The 20,707-nt window shown below is 30.6% G+C and overlaps 1 protein-coding gene across 1 annotated transcript in view; it reads right to left on the bottom strand.

The window, feature by feature from the left end:
• The window catches only part of LOC129218726 (neuroligin-4, X-linked-like), an 86,968-nt gene extending 76,717 nt beyond the window's left edge, over positions 1 to 10,251 (bottom strand). Inside the window, exons 1-2 of the mRNA XM_054853048.1 lie at positions 10,227 to 10,251; positions 10,016 to 10,165 (exon numbers count right to left, since the gene is read on the bottom strand). Of these exons, the coding sequence (XP_054709023.1) occupies positions 10,016 to 10,165; positions 10,227 to 10,251 (175 nt within the window). The remainder of the gene's footprint in view (positions 1 to 10,015; positions 10,166 to 10,226) is intronic.
• Between the last annotated feature and the right edge of the window lie 10,456 nt (positions 10,252 to 20,707).

The following is a 20,707-nucleotide window of genomic DNA, read 5'->3' as shown; positions in this document are numbered from 1 at the left end:
GTATGGAGCAAGAGACAAAAAACACATAGCAATTCACAGGGAAATGCACGCGCAGTCCAGAACTTGTCTAGTGATTTTTTACGATTTCAGTCCACTGAAGAAGTTTCTGACTGGACAGAAGCCAAGAACGCGGTCCAACTGTGATTCCACAACCATCCGGAAAAATGGCAAAAGGGGATCTCTAATTTAGTGCTGCAATGGGACAAATGTCTGAACTGGTGTGGTGACTATGTGGAGAAATAATGTAAGCTACGTAATACGCTACGTATTTTGTAAATACCTGTATGTACCTGTTTTTGGCGAATAAAAAATAGGCACAAAGACTTTTTGATTTGCCCTCGTATGTATATATATATATATATATATATATATATATATATATATATATATATATATATATATATATATATATATATATATATATATATATATTCGCAACCGTTACCCTCAGACACATATTTCCAAGTATTACAATGGTATTTTATATACTTGTCAATCACAGGTAAACTTCATACCCTAGTACAGTCATAAGCTTTTGAAATTGTCTTAGGTTAAATTTTTAGTTCTGTTGAAAAATATTTTAAACTTAGTTTTCAGCATGAATTTCTTCCCCGTCCACTACACTAAATTTAGGGTGGAAGTAGTTTTACATAAATATATATTAATATAGATGCATTTTTTTTTTACAATGAATGGTTTTAATTTGTCAAAAGTACGTGGTTATCCCATTTTTTTTTCTTCCGAAAACATGGTTACAATTCAAAATCTTAATTTTATTTTTTTAACTGCATTTTTTAAAAAGAAGTATGTTTATTTTTTTCCGTTTTAATCGATTTAAAAAAAGAAATCGTATAAACTTCGATTTTTGATTTTTCTTGTACTTTTTACAATATATTTTGTACGACTGAAGTGCAAATGTTGTTTTTAAATATTAGTACAGTTTGATTTACTTTTCCGGACATTTGCATTATTTTATGATTTAGTAATGATACTTCTTTGAGCATACTTATTAACAAACATTATGCAGCCAGAAATACCTGAGTGCATAGAAAAATAAATAATTAATTTAATTAAAAAAAAAAAAGAAAGAAATTGCCAGCATAGAATGGATATTTTTAATACTGTTTTAAACGCATACACATTTTCTATAATAACTTTAAATTACATAACTTTATGTTTTGTCATTAACTTTACTATTTAGAAAAATTTTAAAGAATATTTTTTGTTTCCACCTTAAGCCCTAACATAAAAATGAAACTCTCTGACATTGTTATAGTTCTATTTTCTATTCTATAAATGTTTTAAAACTATGAAGGGGAAAGAGCTTAAAAGCTTATATTTCTTAATAATGCTCTCCTGTAAAATATTTAGAATTTTAAAATGATATCATCACATTTATTTCGCAAACATTAAATTTTAATACATCCAGTCGGTCGTAATCTCCGGTCTATAGCGATGTTTCCTTATCTCTTGAAATGCACTCGTCTGCAAGAGACGGCTGCATAAATATTTAGCCCTATGGAACAAAAGATATAAAGCCTGTTTTTTTAGGACACACTGTATTTTCGGATCACCGATCTTCATCATCGTTCTCAGGTGCGGTTACAGAGAAGTGTGAAGAAGATCTTCCATTAGGGAGATAATATCAGCGGTAAGTCAAGTCGCGTTGCCAGACAAAGACAGATGAGTCGCCATTTGGGCTACAAAGCATTTGAACCCATTACCGTAAATGGTTGGCAGGATTGAGGGGACATTTATAACGAACGTGTCCTTCCAAGGATGTAATTTTGTTTCAACTACCATCAATCTAAGGGCCGAATCGCTTCCAAATCTCAAAGACTGTTCTGTTTTATTCTTATATTTTTCTCTCCTTTTTTCTTATTTTTGGGAATGAATTGTTCAATGCTTGAGCGAGGTGGTGCCGTTTTTTAAAAGTGGCAGGCCTGCGAGGACCATCGGGTCGGTGAATGATTCTAAAATCGGCTGTCGCGTTTCCACCGGCAACTTTTACATTCACTCGCACCGTAATGAATCAGGGAAATGCAATTTGTTTCAGTGCTCTTTGTAACACGGATTCTTTCGTCTGAATGTAGTGTTGTTGCTGCTGCGGTTGGAATAATATTCTGAATTCCGAGGCACATGAATAATGAGAAAGAACTTTGATTTTTATTGCAATTGTGTAACTACAACATAGGGCGTTTATTTTGGCAGTGGAGCAGTCCATTTTTGGAAGAAAATGAAGATAATGGTAATTGTAGATAGAACTCTATTGATCTGTAAACAATTTAGAGCGAAAAAATTTTTGAATCCTATTTTTGGGATATGGTAGTTTTAGCTCTCGATAGTATTTAAAGTACATTCAATTTTAAAGTAGTGCAAGTCCACCCCAGGTTCAATTTATTTAACAGTACGGCAAAATTTGATTCCTGTTGCTGTGTGGTCAAGTAAATAAGATGCTGTAACATATTTAGCTAATTTATCAGTAGAATTCCATACTCACTCGATCTCCAATAAATCGGAATGCAATTTGCTTCAGAACTCTTTGTAACACGGATTCTTTTGTCTGAATGTCGTGTTGTTGCTGCCGTCCGCAAAATGTCCTGCATTCACAAACGCATGAAGAGCGAAAGGAGTTGTATATTTTGAAAATAGGGGGGGGGGCAGTTCATTTTTGAAAAAAAAAAAAAGATTGTGGCATTTACAGACAAAACTTTTTATGACCTTGCAATTTAAAGTTTAAAAAAAAAAAATAAAAAAAAATCAATTTTTTTGGGGGGGGGGGAGATGGGAATTATAGTATTTAACAGTAGATTTATAATATGCTTAATTTAATGTGTTAGATTGAATTTATTTAGCTTTACGGGAAATATTATATGGTGAAGCAAATGTGAAATTGTATGAAAATTGAAGCAAATGTATATTTTACGTGACAAAAAAGAAAAAAAAACAGTAGTAAGAAAGTCGCATTATATTGCTTAAACCCTCTAGGACTTTCATAATGGTTTTTTATATAATCCAAAAACTTCTCATCATCATAAGAGCCCTTTGAATACACACTGAGATAGTATGTTACAGCAACAGGGACAAGTTTGGTTCTTTAAACTCGATACGACTTTTCCTCTAATGACAGTATATAAAGTAATTCCGCTAAACTCATGAGTAAGAACAGTTTCTTTGAATGAAAAGATACGCTACAAGGCTCGCGATTTCGCATAAAAACGAAATCGAGGACCGCCATTTTTTTTTTTTTTTTTTCAACATCTGAAGAAATTTTTGTGTGATAAACAAATGCTTGCTTGGCACCACAAAACAGAAAGAACATTTTCAATTTGTATAAATTTTCATTTTTACTTACTTCATATACTTATTGAACTTTTCACTACTTATTGCAAACTTCTTGTGAGTATATTTTACTCATGAACTTGTCCCGTAATGCTCTATATTTGATTTTAAAAATAATTTGCTCATTGTTTTACTTTTACGTAATTTTTTTTACTAATCGCCACGCTATTGTCATCTGAATAAAAAAACTTTTTTCCTAAGTGATTTTCTTTTTTTTTTTTTTTTTGCTTAGTGGATATATATTTTAATTTTTATATGACGTACATTTTCTGAATATGTAACTTACTTTAAAAAAAAAAGGTTTTTCAAAGAAGTCATTTAAGCTACAAGTTTTTTTTTTTTTAGTTGAAATATAGGTTCCTTGCAGTCCTGAAATACGTGTCTACATTTTTAAGGAAATTTCGTAAAAGAAAAAAAAATCAGAAAAGGTGAGTAAGCTGCAAATAACTTTGAAAAATAAAACCTGTGTTGCAAGTTATTTTTTTCTAAAACACTTTTAATTTTCCCTTTTATTAATAAATTGTTGATAACTGTCGGATAATTGTGTATGCTTAAGTTGAAATCAATTTAAATGAAAAAAATGAATTAAACATTGTTCAATATGCTTTGAAATAAATTATCGATTTAATAATTTGAACAGCTGAATCTGAAGTGTTAAGATTGGTTAGGACTAGTTTTGCAAGATTGTGAAGTGGTGGAACTGTGAACTATATATATATATATATATATATATATATATATATATATATATATATATATATATATATATATGTATTAATGAAATTTAAAACATTATCTGAAAATATGGTATTTTTGGCGTGAACATTTCGCTTGACTGGAAAAAGATATCGAGAAAATCTAATTTCAGTAAAATATTAAAACTAATATTACTTTAAATTATAAAATATAGTATATCTTAGTTTACGAATCAGCGGGAAAAAACGGTTCATGTAGTACTTCTAGTTTTAAAAATTTAAACACTAGTTGCCAAATTCCAATTTCAAATAGTGTACCGGCGTCTCTCGTATAACACGATACTTCTACAACACGGTTTCGATATAACACGGTACCAAATTTGCGATTATTATAACACGGTTTCGATATTACACGTTACCAAACATTAATTCAATTCTTCATGGTTTTGATATAACTCGAATGTTATATTTATAAGAGATGGAATTTTATCGTTCTTGTTTTAATACATTTTGTTAATGGTTGATAACTCTAATGAGTTTTTACTTTGTATTATGAAACTTGGTTTCGATATGACACGGTACACATCCCTTGATTTAGGGCAATTCCATGAAACTAGAGACATGAGAGTAAAAAAAAAACTTCATTGTATCGGTATTTTTTTTTTCCTTTCATATGAGGAAAAAAGACTTTTATAAAACTATGCCAAAAAAAAAAAAAAAGGTATAAACGCATTTTTTGTAAGTTTTATGGGCACTACCTCGTGCCCATGTGTCGTTGTATAAGTGGCTCTAAAAGTTAATCCTTTTTTTTTTTCACTTAGGAAATTAATTGTTATGTCTACAATCTTATTTTTTATTGAAATTTATTTTACACAGGAAGGATATTAGTCTTTAAACTTTAAACTGTTATAATTGTTTTTTAACATTTTTTTTTTAAATTAGGCCTCATACTCTCTAATGTAACATCAGTCACAAAATTGTATAAAAGTTTGCATTGCTTAAACAAAAACAAATCCAAATTAATAAAAAGTCATATTCTCTTCATTTATGATGATATCTTTAATATTAATTCCTTAAATACTTAGAAAATACTTGAATTTGATTATTTAAAACTTATTTAAAATATGTAACATCAGTCACATTTCTCTTTTTGGTAATAAACCTCAAACAAATTGCACAAATGCCATTGATTGCTGCAGAAAGGCAAAAAAGGAGGCGATATAATTAAGAAATAAAGAAAAACATGAAAATTACAAAAATTAAAACAAAATAGAAGCTAAAAAGAGTGGACGATAAAAAATAAGTACAATAATTTTAAAAAACCTAGCATAATTACCCAAAGTTAGTTCAGAATGGAACTAAAAAGAGAAATTAGATGATGAAGTAGAACAAGAGTAGAACAAATTTAAAGTATTGAAGTCCCAGGTTTTAATTATTAGCTGCATTACCCCTCTTCAAAATAATGAAGTCTTAGTAAAATATGTTAGCTATTAAAAGCGCTCTTTGTTATATCTTCACAAAAGAAAACCGAAGCCGTAAAAAAATTTTCCAACATGAAATTTGACAAACATATACAACTAATTCTGAATATAATACATTTGAAAAAAAGTGCTATATCATAGATACAGAAATATTTCTAAATGTCACAGCTTCATGTAAATTTCAGAGCTATCACCATCCGACTTGCAGCCATGTTATAAAGAGTTATATTTGAGTAATGCTTTTTTTTTTAAATTTTATAAGCTGCAGCAGATGCTTAGCACCAACACTTTCTTTGCAGTAAAGGAGGGAATCACTTCCAGCAGAACATGTTCCAAAATTGTTGACTGCTACTGGAGAACGGGTTCCTGAAGAATATCACTAACAATTGTATCACGAGAAGTTAGATGCATTGAAATTAAAAACTAAGAGTATTTAGTGACTGTCAAGATTCAAGCAGAAAGACATTGGAAATAGCCTGTCAATGTGAATGTCAAATGAATTTATTATTCACGTTAGAAAGGAATAAAATATTTAGCACACTAGATGTAATAAATTCAAGAGGACTTTTTATTTTATGAAATACATCAAAAATATATCTTTTAAAACTTTATAAATGCACTTTTCTTGTAATTTAAATACAATTTTAAACAAAACATGAGCTAATTTAATTTTTAAGGAGAAATAATTTATAATTGCAGCAATTTATTGTAAATGTAACATCAGTCACAAAATCTTTGTATCATCAGTCACGGGTGTTAAATAATTTTTATACTCTCCGTTTTTAAGTTTTTCCAATAAAACAAAGTGTTTTCATCAAGTCTAAAATCTATACTTTAAGGGGAAAAAATCTGTTTAGATATTACTTTATTAGTTTGAAGAGAATTTCAAATTGTATATAAGTCATTTGTCTCTTCTGCGTAACATCAGTCATGTTTCTTTATTCCCTTCAATTTCACACAAAAAAATTTCCTCAAGTCTGAAAACATCTGTGGAGGCAGTGATGTACCATATCATGACATTTTCGATCAACTTTAGAAGAAACAAAATTTAATTTCAAGACAGCGCTGAATTTGTAAGTTAAAAATAGAGTCAAATTGTAACGTCAGTCATCGTGGAAATACTCTTTACATTATTTCTAAGTCTCGTATAACACGGTTTCGATATAACACGATACATCTTAACCTAAATTTTTCTCATGCACATACATAATTAGTATTAAAAATAAGTAAAACTTTTATTTTAAAAAAAATTCTCGTAAAACATGGTTTCGATACTACACGGAACGAATTAACCGAGTGTTATACGTGCGACACCCCTGTACTCAATTTTATTTACAATCTCAGTCAAAAAAAGCTTTACTACACAGATTTCTTGCGTGAAAGAAATTTATATCTTTATTAGTTTATCCTTTTAACTAAACTTGTAACAAACTACTACACTTTCCACGGTCAAAACAAATTGACACTTCAAAATATTATGTAAGAACTTCTGAATCATTCTTTAATTTAGATCATAACTTTTATCAATTTTAAACTGTATATTTTTAAAGAAAAAATACGGATCTAATATATTGCAAATTAATTCTAAACGGAACAAATAATTAAAACAGTAATAATAAAATATTGGATGTATTTAGCATGCCTTTTCAAATAGTACAATGTCGCAAATTATATGTAAGGGCGAAACGTGTAAGAAATAGAAAAATAATCTTTTCACAATGTATTTACGAACTACTCCTGGTTCAAAGAAAATCACATGCATTGTGATCAACTTTTCATAATAAATTTTTCATACCTGAAATAATTCAAACAAACTTAAAATCCATTGAGTTATAACCCATCTTACTTGTCATAAAGTTTTGAATTACTCTAAGAGAAACCAGAGTATGAAAACATTGTTTAAATAAGCAACCTTGTAATGGAATACGATATTTAAGATAAAAGCAAAAATATAAGTCTGCTTGGCCAGAAATTATTTCTTCGATTACCGGCTCACAAAGGGCATGGATAAAAGCGGGGTGGCAAATAAATGCTATGCATTTTTTCTCCCTTTATATTCTCGCGGATTTTTCCTATTCACAATTGACAACAAAACTTAATTAAACTTTACTTCGGCCCAATCGAAATCCATTGATTTTAAATCTAGTCGTAGAATGTCACCGAATCGGAAATCGAACTCTGCGTCTCAATTGCTATGTTTTACTTATTTTGATAACTGAAAACGATTCACTTTGTTCTCTTTTCGTTTTAGAACAAGGTTGGTACTCGAATGCCCCACCATCCCTACAATACCCCTTTCTTTGCAAGTCCCCTGGAGCAACTGGAAAACTAAAGTTTTAACGCGATCATTTGACCTTGCTTCTGCGTATTGATTAACTAACTTGGAGAGGGTGCGACGGATGTTTTTGGAAGAAAGATACAAGAAGACTCTTTTACGCCTAAGAAATGAGGTAAATATTAGTTTAGAAGGTATTGTATTTATGTAAACATGGGTACCCATGTTAGAAATGTAGTTCAGTGGTTCAAAAGAGAAAACGTGAAAAAAAAGAAAAGTTGGAAAGAAATATGGTGAAATACATTCTTGAAAGGTTCTCTCTGCATTTCTGAAAGCATTGATGTTCACGTGATGAGAGTAGACTGTATGTAATGGTGACAAAAAGAATATTTACTTTAAATGAAAAGTTATTTTTATTCATAGATATTTATTTGAAAATTAAGATGGGGCATAAAAGAGGAAACCTCTTCTAATTCGAAATAGAATGATTAAAAAATATACATACAGATTTTTTGTTTTGTTTTGTTTTGTGAAAAATCTTTTTTCATATTTTCATTGTTTTTTCTTTCAATATTAAAATACCAAATATCAAATTAAATGCTTCAGATGAAACACACGTATAATGCACTATTTTTACTAGATTGACTTTTTACAGCTTGACATCTTGATTTACAAAAGTTATATGTGTATTCCCTTGTGGTACAAATCAGAGCTGCGGAATCGGAGGGAAATTGACCGACCCCGACTCCGGAAATTGTAGAACCTAAGACTTCGACTCCGGTTCCGACTCCGCTGGCACTGACAGAGTTGCAGGCTTTGAGGGAAAACTACCAGCTCCGACTCCGACGCTTGGAACTTTAAACCTTCGACTCCCTACTCCGATGCCGACTGTTTTACCTCCAAATCAGTATAACTCCGATTCCAAATCAACAGCCCTGGCACAAATACTACTTCATATCAGTAATGGTATTTTCATTAATATATTTTTTAGGTTATATCTAATGAATTATATAATTTAGAAGTTAATAAAGAAGATTAATAATTAGATAACCCCTATTTTGCAGTTTGGCGTAAGGTCGTGAATTATTTTGCGTTTCATACAGAACGACAATTTTTGTGTACTTATTTTTAAGTATATTCTTTTCATTTTCTTTTTGTGACTGAGGAAAATTGGACGTTTCCTGTCTCAAAAACTATAATGTGTGCAATCCACATCAAGTATAACCATACACACTATAAATTGCGAAAAAAAAAAAAAACGTTTACAACATTTGGAAAAAAAATTTGAGATGTAATTTTCAATAATTTAAAAAAACAAGAAAAAAGTGACTAATCCCTTCTTAAACGTATTTTTAAATTCATTTGGTGTCTTGACCCAAAGCTTTATTATCTAATTAAAACAGCTAAGTTTCTATGGTGTGGAAAATGTTATAATTAACTTTTTTTTTAAAGAAAATCGTTGTAGAATCCAATGTCAGTAGGGTAAAATACACCATGGTTTTTTCTGGAAAGCTTTCTTTTAAAGACTAGTTTCATTCCCTTAACGACATTAATTCTTTTTTCCCAATGCATTAGAATTATTAACGAATGCAAAAGCTTTGATTTTTCACGTTGAACACTTTTATACTTAAGAGAAATCTCCCCTGTGGATAACAGCTGTATTATGCAAATTCTTCACGCTTTTTGGCCTACCTACATTTGTTGTTCATTAATTCTCATTTGAGGAACAAATGGGAAAAATATTTTGCTATTTTTCGTTTAGTGTTTACACAACATAAAAAAACACTAAACAAAAAAAAAAACACCTACATGCTTTTTCCTAAAAAAAACAATCTCAAGATTATCACGATCTATATCAATTACTTTGTATGGAAAAGCTTTTAAGTACGTTTTAGCACCCATATAATACCATAAAAAAAAACTAAATACATAACAGCAAAATTAATTTCGTCATTCGTTTATGAATGGCTTAACCTTAGCTCCAGCCGGTATTCCACTCCATTTGACCTATGAGTTATGACAACTTTTCCGGTTTTTACCAGCAGGGCTCTTTGAAGGCAACCACGAATCCGGGAGTTCTCGATTATACCCAGCCTATTATTGAAAGCATCAAAAGGGTTTAGCGGACTCGAAGAGAAATCCTGCGATAAATGGCCTCAACGATGTAAGAAGATTGCCAGAAAAATGGCATCAAAGGAAGACAAATTGGACAGCAGACTTACCCAAGACTCCAAGACGGAAATTGACAGTGACCACAACAACTTTCCCATAGCTGGCCAGAACGCTTCCATCGTAAGGGTTCCCAGCATTCCATTCGTAGGATTCTCCGTGGATGAATACGATCACAGGAACTGGTCCGCTTTCTCTTCCGCCTGCCAAACACACAAAAGGAAACAAAGAATTAGGTGGAAGCTTTCGCTCGCAGTGACTTACCAAATAGTATCAGGAAGTGATTCATGGGGATCCGAGCAAGCCTCGGAAAATGTCGGATATTCGCCTACGAAGAGGCTTTTCTGAGGATAAAGGAAACTGATGAACGTTTATGGGGGGAATTGAAACATCTTAAGTGTGAGATTACGTTGAAATATTAGCCTTGAATTTTTGCGAGGGTGCATCTAGAAGGTGAGTTTTATGGGTCAACTATAATCGGAATTAAGTGTTATTAAAACTAAGTAGCTATTACTTAATTTCTAAAAGTATGCTATTGTAAGCTACGAGTATACAAGAACAGCGATCATGAATATATTCAATGGTTTTCATTACAAATTATCGTGAAAAAAAACCTGTTTGCGGTGTTTTATTTGAAAGAGTAATAAGTGCAACATTATAACAGACAGTTTCATCAATTTCATTTAGAATAACTTTCTTATTTCATGTTGGGATCAAGGAATAAGTATATTTGTGAATTTCACATCTATATACTATTGTAACTTGTTTTTAAAACACAAACAAAAAAAAAATAGTTTAACTATTAAAACATTATTTTAATAGCCGTGCGAAACTTGTTTTCGTTTCTTTTATGTTTTCATTTGCGTAAATCAAACTAATAAACTACATGTGTCTATCGTAATTTATAACTCTATAAATGAATTTTCCCACCATAGAGAATTATATTTTACGTAAAATTCAAAGAATAAACTAACCTAACTCCAGTAAGAAATAAAAATTGTATCGATTATTTTTAGCTACTTAGAAGTGGTTCTTTTGATCATTAGTTTGCTGAATTTGTGTATCATAAAGTAAGATTTCAGTCAGTTACACTGGAGGAAATACCTGCTTGATAGTGAAAAAATTAAAAGGTAAATTGGATATCTTTAGTTAAGTGACAAAATAAGAAAAGATAACTTCAGATACATTTCGGTTGATTAGAAAAGAGAATTTTTCACGGAAAGTAACAACTAAAAATTAACATTTTTTTCACATTCTGAGTCATACATTAAGAAAAGAACTTCTTTTATTTAATATAAGAGCAATAATTTTTGAAACCAACTAATTACACCGTCATTGCACCGTCAAAAGCATTATATCATTATATGAAAGGTTTCATCCTAGTAAAGCCATCTAGCATACGTATAAGTGAACTCCCCCTCCCCCTTTCATGTATAAAGTATAAAATAGGGGAGGATGGCCCAAAGCGAGTAGGCCTTCGTATGCCCCTCATGGTGTACAAACGACGATGCATATGTATGTCGTGTTTACATGAACACCCTCTAGTTTTAATCAGTCTCAGCGAAGCGGCAGTGAAGTGGCATGGCGCAACCAGTCTTACAATTTAAAAAAATGATACATTTCTAAAAATAAAAAAGGAAATGTTCTAACTTGTGATTAGTCGAAGAACAGCTTTTTTTTTTTTTTTTTTTGGTTGGCAAAAATATTACGTTATTCTGACATCATCCACCTACAAACTACGATAGTCATTTCGTTTGTTTCTTTTTTTAACTTAAGGTTTTAATTATTATTATAAAGAACGTGCCTTTGGGCAAAGCGGGTATGGAATTTAACCATACATTTATTTATAATTTCTTAAAACTCGTGTACTGACTTAGATTTTCTATTTGAATAGGATAAGTATAACTTTAAAAGTTTTTTTGGAATGGCAATTAATTAGTCTATTAATTTAATCAGTTATTTCTTTATGGTTTACAAACAAATGTGCTGACTTTGGATAATTTCAACTATTTTACATTTTTTTATATAATAGCAGGTAGCTAGTCAACTATTTTAACCATCTATAACTTCATATTTGATTGGCAAAAGTACCAAACCACTCTTAGTTAAGCTTACCCGCTTTGGGCTCCCTGATAGGGCAAAGCGGGCTTTACAAACATTTGCAAAGTTTGATAATACTAAATAAATATTAGGTTTGAAAAAATTCAAAAATCACTCTTTATTTTGAAGTTCAAGAACAGGAAATAAAACCGAAATGGTTGCTATAAAAGTCCAAAAACTAAAATTTTCGAGCGTTCTTCGAAAACTTACCCGCTTTGGGTCACCCTCCCCTATATTACGAAAAACAATGGAAACTAAAATGAATAATATCTTGCCATTAGAATATTAATAACGTTTTCAGATCAATTCGATTTTCTGTTTAAACTAAATTTTAAACAGCAACATTCAAGGAATTGCAGTTTGTTAAAAGCAGTGTATTGAATAACTTTGCAGAACTCAATAGTTTTCCTAAAGCACAATTTGATGAATTAAGACATTACATTGATGAAACAAATTGATGTTAATTATTTTATACAGATAGTAAAAGACTTTAAATAAATATTTTAGAGTAACTAAACAGCATCGATAAAAAACTACTTTGATGGATTACATGTATTTAATTACTTTTATTTAAATGCATATTTACTGTATTTTACTATTAAGTATTCCTTACATTATCAAAAAGTGACTTCAAATAAATTTGTTGGTAAGATATACTTTACGTAAATATGTATTTAAATATTTTTCCTTTATCATGATATTTTACCAAAAGACTAATTTGAAGAAAAAAGAAAATGTATGTTTACGGATTAGTACAGATTAAACATTAAAATGTAAAATGTGAGCCAACAGTTTTTGTTTTGAAAACACGCATTTCATTTCACAATATAAGGATTTTACTGCATTTTAATCAGCATCAGACAGTGAAATACGAAGTTTTTAACTTTATTAAATTTTTAAGCTTGAAAGTAATATTTTCACTTAGTATTTGAAGCTTGTAACTAAAAGTGTGAGAACAAACATGCTACACATAATTAATAACTCGTTTAAAAAAATCAGGATTTTCATTTTCATTTTAACACCAAGCAAAGCATAGTAATAATGTCATAGATTTAAAGCTTTGAATTTAGAATGAAATAAACTTAATAGCAATACAAACCCCTGTGAAGGCCGTTGCGGTGATTCAATTTTAAAAACATTGTTTTTAGATTAAATGTAAAATTATTTTTAGTCATTAGGATTTAAGAATCTTTCATTTTTTTCTATGTAAGAGTCATTTTGCTTAGTTTCGAGTGTATTATACTGTAAACTTGGGGTTCAAAAACGAGACTTTTTGGTTTCACAAATGATTTCAAATGGCATATTAGACAGAATAAAATAATATATATATGTATATGGTTTTAGTCTTGATTTAGTTTTATTAATAGGAAGAGTAAAATCATTAGTATATTGTTCTTAAACTAATATTTTTTTTAAATATTTAATAATTAATATTAAAAATTATAACCCTTACGAAACATTGATAAGAAAAATAGGATAGTAACCATTAACACGAGTTAAAACATAAACTCTGTTTGAATCTGTGATTTACTAAAGTTTGGCTTCGTACAGCCCGCTCACATACGAAATTGCTTGAACATCCACTCATATCTAGCGCGCAATATCTCTGCGTTAGTAACATCGATGCTAACTACATTCTATGACAAAAAAATCGACGCACAAAGAAAGAGTGATCATATTGAGACGAAAATTGGTGGATAGAAAGACAGTGCACTGAATAATGATTAAATTCTCAGAACAATTGAATAATCTATGTCGGAGTTACAGTAACAAGTTCAATAAGGTATTGACCCTAGCCGGGATACAAGCTGAAGCACGGCGTGGCAAACACCGATAAAGCTCCCAGAGGGTGTCCTGCGGTATTTCCGGACAAATTCGCTCCAACTGCCGGACGAGGTTATCAACATTCCTTGCAGATGCAATCGCCATCCCATCATATCCCAGACACGCTCAATGGGAGAGAAATCTGGCAGGCCACGAAAGAGATAGACAAGCTTGTAGACAGTTTATAGCAATACGTGCCGTATGTTATCTGGCATTGTCCTGTTGAAAACCAGCCGAGGGTACTGCAAAAGGAACGGCAGCAAAACAGGTCTTAGGATGTCGCCGACGTACCACTGTGCAGTAAGTGTATCTCTAATTACGACCAAAGAGGGTCCAGTTATCAAAGGAAAAGGCACCCCAGACCATATTGCCTTGTTAAGGGCCAGTATGACGTGCAAAAGTGAAACCAGGATCCCCCATCTGCCCTGGGTCTCTCCAAACACGTCTTCGATGATCCTCATGACACAGTTAGAAGCGGGATTCGTCGCTAAAGACTAAACGTCCCCAGTCGGCTCCATTCCAACCTGATCGAGCCATGCGCCACTGTAATCTGACTGTCGGCACGAGCGTAGATTTCGTTGTCCAAACCGTCTGAAAATAGTCATGATGGAGACTAGTGTTTGGGTTGAACGTCTGATGGTTCATAGAGATGAAGAAAGCGCTGTTACAGCTGTTCGGACAATCACTCTGTCATCACAATCTGTTGTGACCCTAGGTCGACAGCCACCATCCTGACGCTGCACTATGCCATTTTCCACCCATCCTTTCCAACATCTTCGAATCGCCGCCATCGCTTCGACTCAAAAGACGAGTGATTATCCGATTTGACCAACCGGCCTCTTTCAATCCAATGATACGACCTCTTTTCAACTCTGACAGTTTCTCGTAATGAGCACGAACCATGCGGCAAGGCATTTTTAAGTTGTTAAAAGGTAATCTGAATCGCATTTAAACCAAAATTTTTAACAACTGTTGAAGAACTGCTCTATATATACATCCGCTAGATGCGCAGTTTCGATGCGCTGGAGATCAAACTTAATTTATTGGACACCAAATTTTAATCATTTGCACATCCTGTAAAAACACTCATGCATACAAAATTTCAAAGCAATCGGATGATTGCTTCTTGGTGCGTCGACTTTTTTGTTATAGAGTGTATTTATAACTTTACGCAGCTTATCCGTAGAGCAAATGTTTGTGACGTATATTGCTTGGAATTTCTCTGTAGTAAGTTAGCTCAGCTATTGCGCTACGTTTGGACTATCAATTCTTATTATTGATTGTACTAAAGTGGCACTATCGCTTGACGGAACCTCTTTGACATCTAATGCGTTCTGATACATGATCATTCTTTCTGTAATAAATTCTACTTTAAAAATCATGCTGCTGGATATAAACGCAGTTGCCTACAAATTGAAAGATATGTTACACTAAATTGCTTTGCACTAACTTAACATAACTATCGGATAGCTATGAAAAATAATTCGTCCAGACACAACACATATTATTTTGCTTTTTTGTTTACTTTTATTGCCTCAAACCAGGAAATTTAACAGATAAGTACTTTCGAAAACCAAAACACGCTCATAGTGAAAAATTTAAAGCAAATAAATCTGATAGATCATCAATTTTGAATTAGAAGTTAAGATACGCAACTCTCATAACAAGTGATGTGATAATATTGAAATCATTTATTTATTTTACGATGTCTTCTGAAATTCTCCAAGTTAATTGCTGATTTTTACTGATTTTTTGTATAAACCTCAATACTTAAATCTCACAGAAAGGCAGAATTTCCTCCGGCCAGGAGCTACTTTTTCTAAATCTTCTTGACGAGCTGTCTAATGCCCATGCACCGAGAAAACATTAACCACGATCTGATTTACCATAAATCGCCAATCATCATCTTAAATGTTCTGTTATTTTTTTTATTAATGTACATTATAGAATCATTATAAAATTACTGCATTTAAAATTGTAATGCATACAGTACGTACATTACTTTACTTTATCACTCGCCCATCCACTGATTATTAATTTTGAGCATTTACAATTATGTTGAGTACTGTTTTTTTTAATACATTATTTATTTATTATTTTATAAGGAAGATGTAAATGACATAGCTATGGAAGGGTGGAAACAGTTTGTAGGGTTTTTAATAGCTCCTAAAGTAATGTTGTATGCGTTTCAGAACTGAACATTTTCTAAACTAATATTTTAGAACTAATCCAAAATAATCCTATTTTCTTTCTGTCACATTAGTTTCAGAAAGAGATTTTCAATTATTACTTTTTTTTCACATCAAAATACAGTAGATATTATACAATTATGGTGCCATTATATTATCCAAAGAAACCGGATCTTTTACAAGAGATAAAATCAGTTAATTTAACATATTTATTGCCTCAAACTCCAATTGGAACTAAAATGGGTCTCGCCGTCTTGTTAAACGACCTTTAAATCATGAAACAACCCTCCCACAAACCTTACTTTTACTGACAGCTTAATTTAACAGGAGAGCAGAAGAAAAACGGTAAATTAAATCGAAAGTTACAGACGTGGATATCTTACCATCATTAAGATAACTGAAAAGTGTTTCAAACAAATAAAATGGAATGATCTTTTCTTTCTGTTTTATCTCAGCCGCTCTTATCACTGTCTTAGCTGATAAAGACCCGTTAATATGCTTTTCTCGTTATCTCTTTAACTGCTCTGGCTGGGAGTTTCTCTACTATACTTGAATTTGTTAACTGATGATAAGAAAATGATTTGCTTTTGAACTAAGAGCAGCCTTATGTGGTTTTGACGAATGTAGATATACTCTTCCTTTCTTGAATTGATTTTAAGTGCATTGTTCGTGATTGTGCTTCAAGTTAAATGATATTCAAGTCGATTTCAAACGGAAAACTTTATTAAGCTTTTAATTTTAATGGATTACATTAAACTTTTGCGTTAGTATAAAAAATGTTTTGTTTTGTCTTATATATATATATATATATATATATATATATATATATATATATATATATACTTTATAACTTGTTCGATGAAAAAAATTTTGCTAAAATTGAGAATAGTATCCCTTTAAGAACTATAAGCTTAGCGGTGGAGCATTGGGGTAGTTTTCACACATATGACTATCAGATTGAAACCGTAAATAATGTACATGTCACTTTTGGTGAAAATTGGTTTGTTCGATTTTGTGTAAGCTAATGGGGTGTATGACGTAAAAAATTGTCAATAAGAGATTTAAACTGTAACTATTCCCTAAATTCGATTAATTAATTAGTTAACTCAGAAATACTTGGATAATTAAATCTCTTTGTATAATCATTCAGTAAAAAGTAATGTTGATAAAGAGTAAAACATGTGAAAGCAATTCTTTTGCAATGTGAGTCAATTTTTTGAAGCAATTTTTTTATCATCATTTATTATTAGCTAATATTAAGATTCCGATGTTTAAATAACAAGGAAACAATAGAATTTATTAAGCATGCGTTTTCAAAAATTTATAAAATAACGTTTGAGCTTGGTTAACATCTGTCCCATCGGCTTTGCAGGTCAGCCACTTGATGCATAACACACACACACACACAAAAAAAAAAAAAAAAAAAAAAAAAAAAAAAAAAAAAAACATTAAAATTTTGCAAAAGGGAAACAATAATGAAGTATTTCTGAAATAGTTTCAGGCATGAATAATAAAAAGGGGTGGTGCAGTAGTTAAACAATAACGAACGGGGAATGTAAGTTGATTTTATATTACAGCACACACTGTTAGCTTATCTTTATCGTAGAGGGAAAATATGATAGCGTTAAGAGAGTGTATTAAAAAAAAACTGTCTGTGTAAATCGTATCAAACACGGAAATACACTAAAAATTTTTGTTTTAAAATGTTTATACAGTTAAACAATTTGCTTAAAAGTGTTTATACTGTTAAACAATTTGCTTAAAAGTGTTTATACTGTTAAATAAAAGCATATTGATTTTTTACGGCTTGAGCAACACCATAAAACCCAAAAAACTATTCTGGGGTAAAATATAATATATTTCAAACATTAATGGTGCTTTCAAAAATCAAACTTTCGCTTTAGTTTTTCTGAGCTAGCATTTTTTTTAAACATCAACCGTCTGTAAAAATGTGCTCTGTGAATATCTAAACCTTTCCCTTTCCAAGTAAAAGAAAAAAGAGAAACCAGGACATTTTGACTCCAACGGCTGCAAAAGCATCATTTAGCGATTGCTCCTTTCACGCTTTGAAAAAAAGTAAATAAAAATAAATAAATAAAATGAAAAAAAAAAAAGAATTGAAGCTCAAATCAAACTCTGCAGCTTTTTAAAAGTTTTTCTTGCGTGTTTTTTTTTTTTTTTTTGGAAACCCAGTTTAATTTTAATCCCAAGGAGGGTTTCACTTTTAAGGTTAATTTAACTCTCAAAGAAACAGGAATAAAACTCCAATCCTTAGAGGAATGTAGAAATTTAAAATAAAATGAGCGGCAAAAGAGTCATATAAAAAATGAAAGAATAGAGATAAAGAATTGAGAAGTTTCGTGCTGTGATTTTTAACTAATAAAAGCTTTTCTTTCGGTTTCCAAATTGTATTCAAATGAACTCGTTTTATATTTTGAACCATTAAATTTTATTAAAAAGATCAAGTACTTAATCTAATAATGAAAATTGCTTGCCTTTTTTTTTCCGGTTTCATTAATTTTGGTCGTTGTTTTATCTGAAGTGTAAAGTACTGAATAAACTAAATTACTAATTATATATTGACATTCGATATCCCGCTAAAATAAATTTGAAAGTCGACTTTAGAGGGTGATATTGCATGTGTGTTAATTAATGCAAATATATTTCGTACATTTTTTATTTGCGCATTTATATATATATATATATATATATATATATATATATATATATATATATATATATATATATATATATATATATATATATATATATATATATATATATATATATATATATATATATATATATATATATATATATATATATATATTTTTTTTTTTTTTTTTGAAATATTAATTTGATAAATCCAAATTGGGTCTCCACCGGAAACACTTCCGTAATAAAGTGTCGTTACTAAAAAATATTGTATTCGTCAGGATAATTCTTAAAATATTTTTTGTCAATATGTTATATTTAACAACTTAAGATACTGAACCATTTTCAAAGCAATTTAACCAAACTTCGTTTTTGTATAAGAATCAAATACATTAAAAAAAAAAAAAAAAAAAACGTGCACGTATTCATACCAAGGAGATTATTACTGTAAAAATGCTTTGAAATAACATCGAAAAATAGGTTACAGTATACTAAATTACCTTAAAAGGGCAAAATTCATTGATTTTATACTTAACGGTGTTTTGCTTTACTTTTTCTACTTTTTAAATGCATATAATTTTATATATTTTTACCATGCTTGAAGGTGATGTTTTTGGTAATAAACTCTATAATTTCTTTCCTTCTAAACTTTAAAATGGCTTATTATATTTCATAAAATAATCGCTTAGCATAATGCATTCTCTCTTGAGAACAGCAAGAGTTTTTTTCCAGTGGGAAATTGGGTGATCCATGCACCCATCACTTTTATTTATGTCTAACATTTAAATATTGGCAATATGGTAAAAACCAAAGAGGTTAACAACTCAAACCACAATCGTTATCTTCCTTCAAAATCTTATTCATCATCTATGTCACAATGAGAACATGAACAGCATATTTTTGAGCAATGTTTACTAAATGCAGGAATGCATGTTTTCAATGTCGTCTGAAAGAAAGGTTTGTACGGTAGAAAATGAATGTATTGTAGGTTCAATGTACTAAGTTTTAAGTTTAAAAAAAAAGTATGTAACTACATTCGCGTACAATAATACATAGATATTTATCCAATGAGTTTTTTCTTTCCTTACATTATTATAAGTTTTGGAATTGATTTTAAAAAATAAAGAAGTTTAAAACTACAATATTTTTAGTGAAACTATTTTGAAAATTCCATAACTAACTGAAAAAAAAAATGCATAACTTAAAAAAGGAACAAGAAACATCATGAATATTTTTCAACAACGTTGAATGCTTGAAGGGATAACATTGACAACGTTTGCTAACATTAAAGTCCCATATCCACATCCAAAACATGATCTAAAAAATTGTATTAATTTTACAAATCTAAACGGTTTAATTTAACAACCAATGGAATTCCCCCGTTCATTTTAGCAGCATACTTGCATGCATTTCTACGCAATAGGAAAGCTTTTCGAAGCCTTCAGAATTTAAACATTAGGAAACCGCTGTAGGCAGGTATTGGGGGGTAAAACAAAGACTCGACGACATCAGATAGAATATTAACGCTTCATTCACTTCTCTGCTCTGAATAATTCTGATTCGAGTTTCAAAGTTAGTTGTTGCAGCACACTAAATGAGTTTGGTCATATTAATACGAGATGTTGTTCTATGAAAAAGAACATATGAATGGTAAATACTTTTCATACAATAACCAGTAGATACTTTAGTAGGTTTCTAACAAATAATGTGAATGGCAAATATTTCGAAAGCAAATGCATTTAAATAATATATATTATACGAAATGCTTATTTTCTAAAACTAAACGGATTAGTTACTTAATTGATAACATTTTTCAAGTACGCAACAGGTTGTATGCCATTATAATGAGCAACGGCATTATTTAGCTTCAAGGGGCCAACCTTGCTCACACACTCTAAAAATATATTGTACTAAAACAATAGTTAAAACTAGTACATAGTTTCGATAATTTTAAAGATTTTAAGAAATTGAATTCAC

Source organism: Uloborus diversus, chromosome 3 (genome assembly GCF_026930045.1).
Source record: "Uloborus diversus isolate 005 chromosome 3, Udiv.v.3.1, whole genome shotgun sequence".
NCBI lineage: Eukaryota > Metazoa > Arthropoda > Arachnida > Araneae > Uloboridae > Uloborus > Uloborus diversus.
The sequence above is the reverse complement of the archived record's forward strand: the minus strand, read 5'-3'. Positions and strand labels throughout refer to the sequence as shown.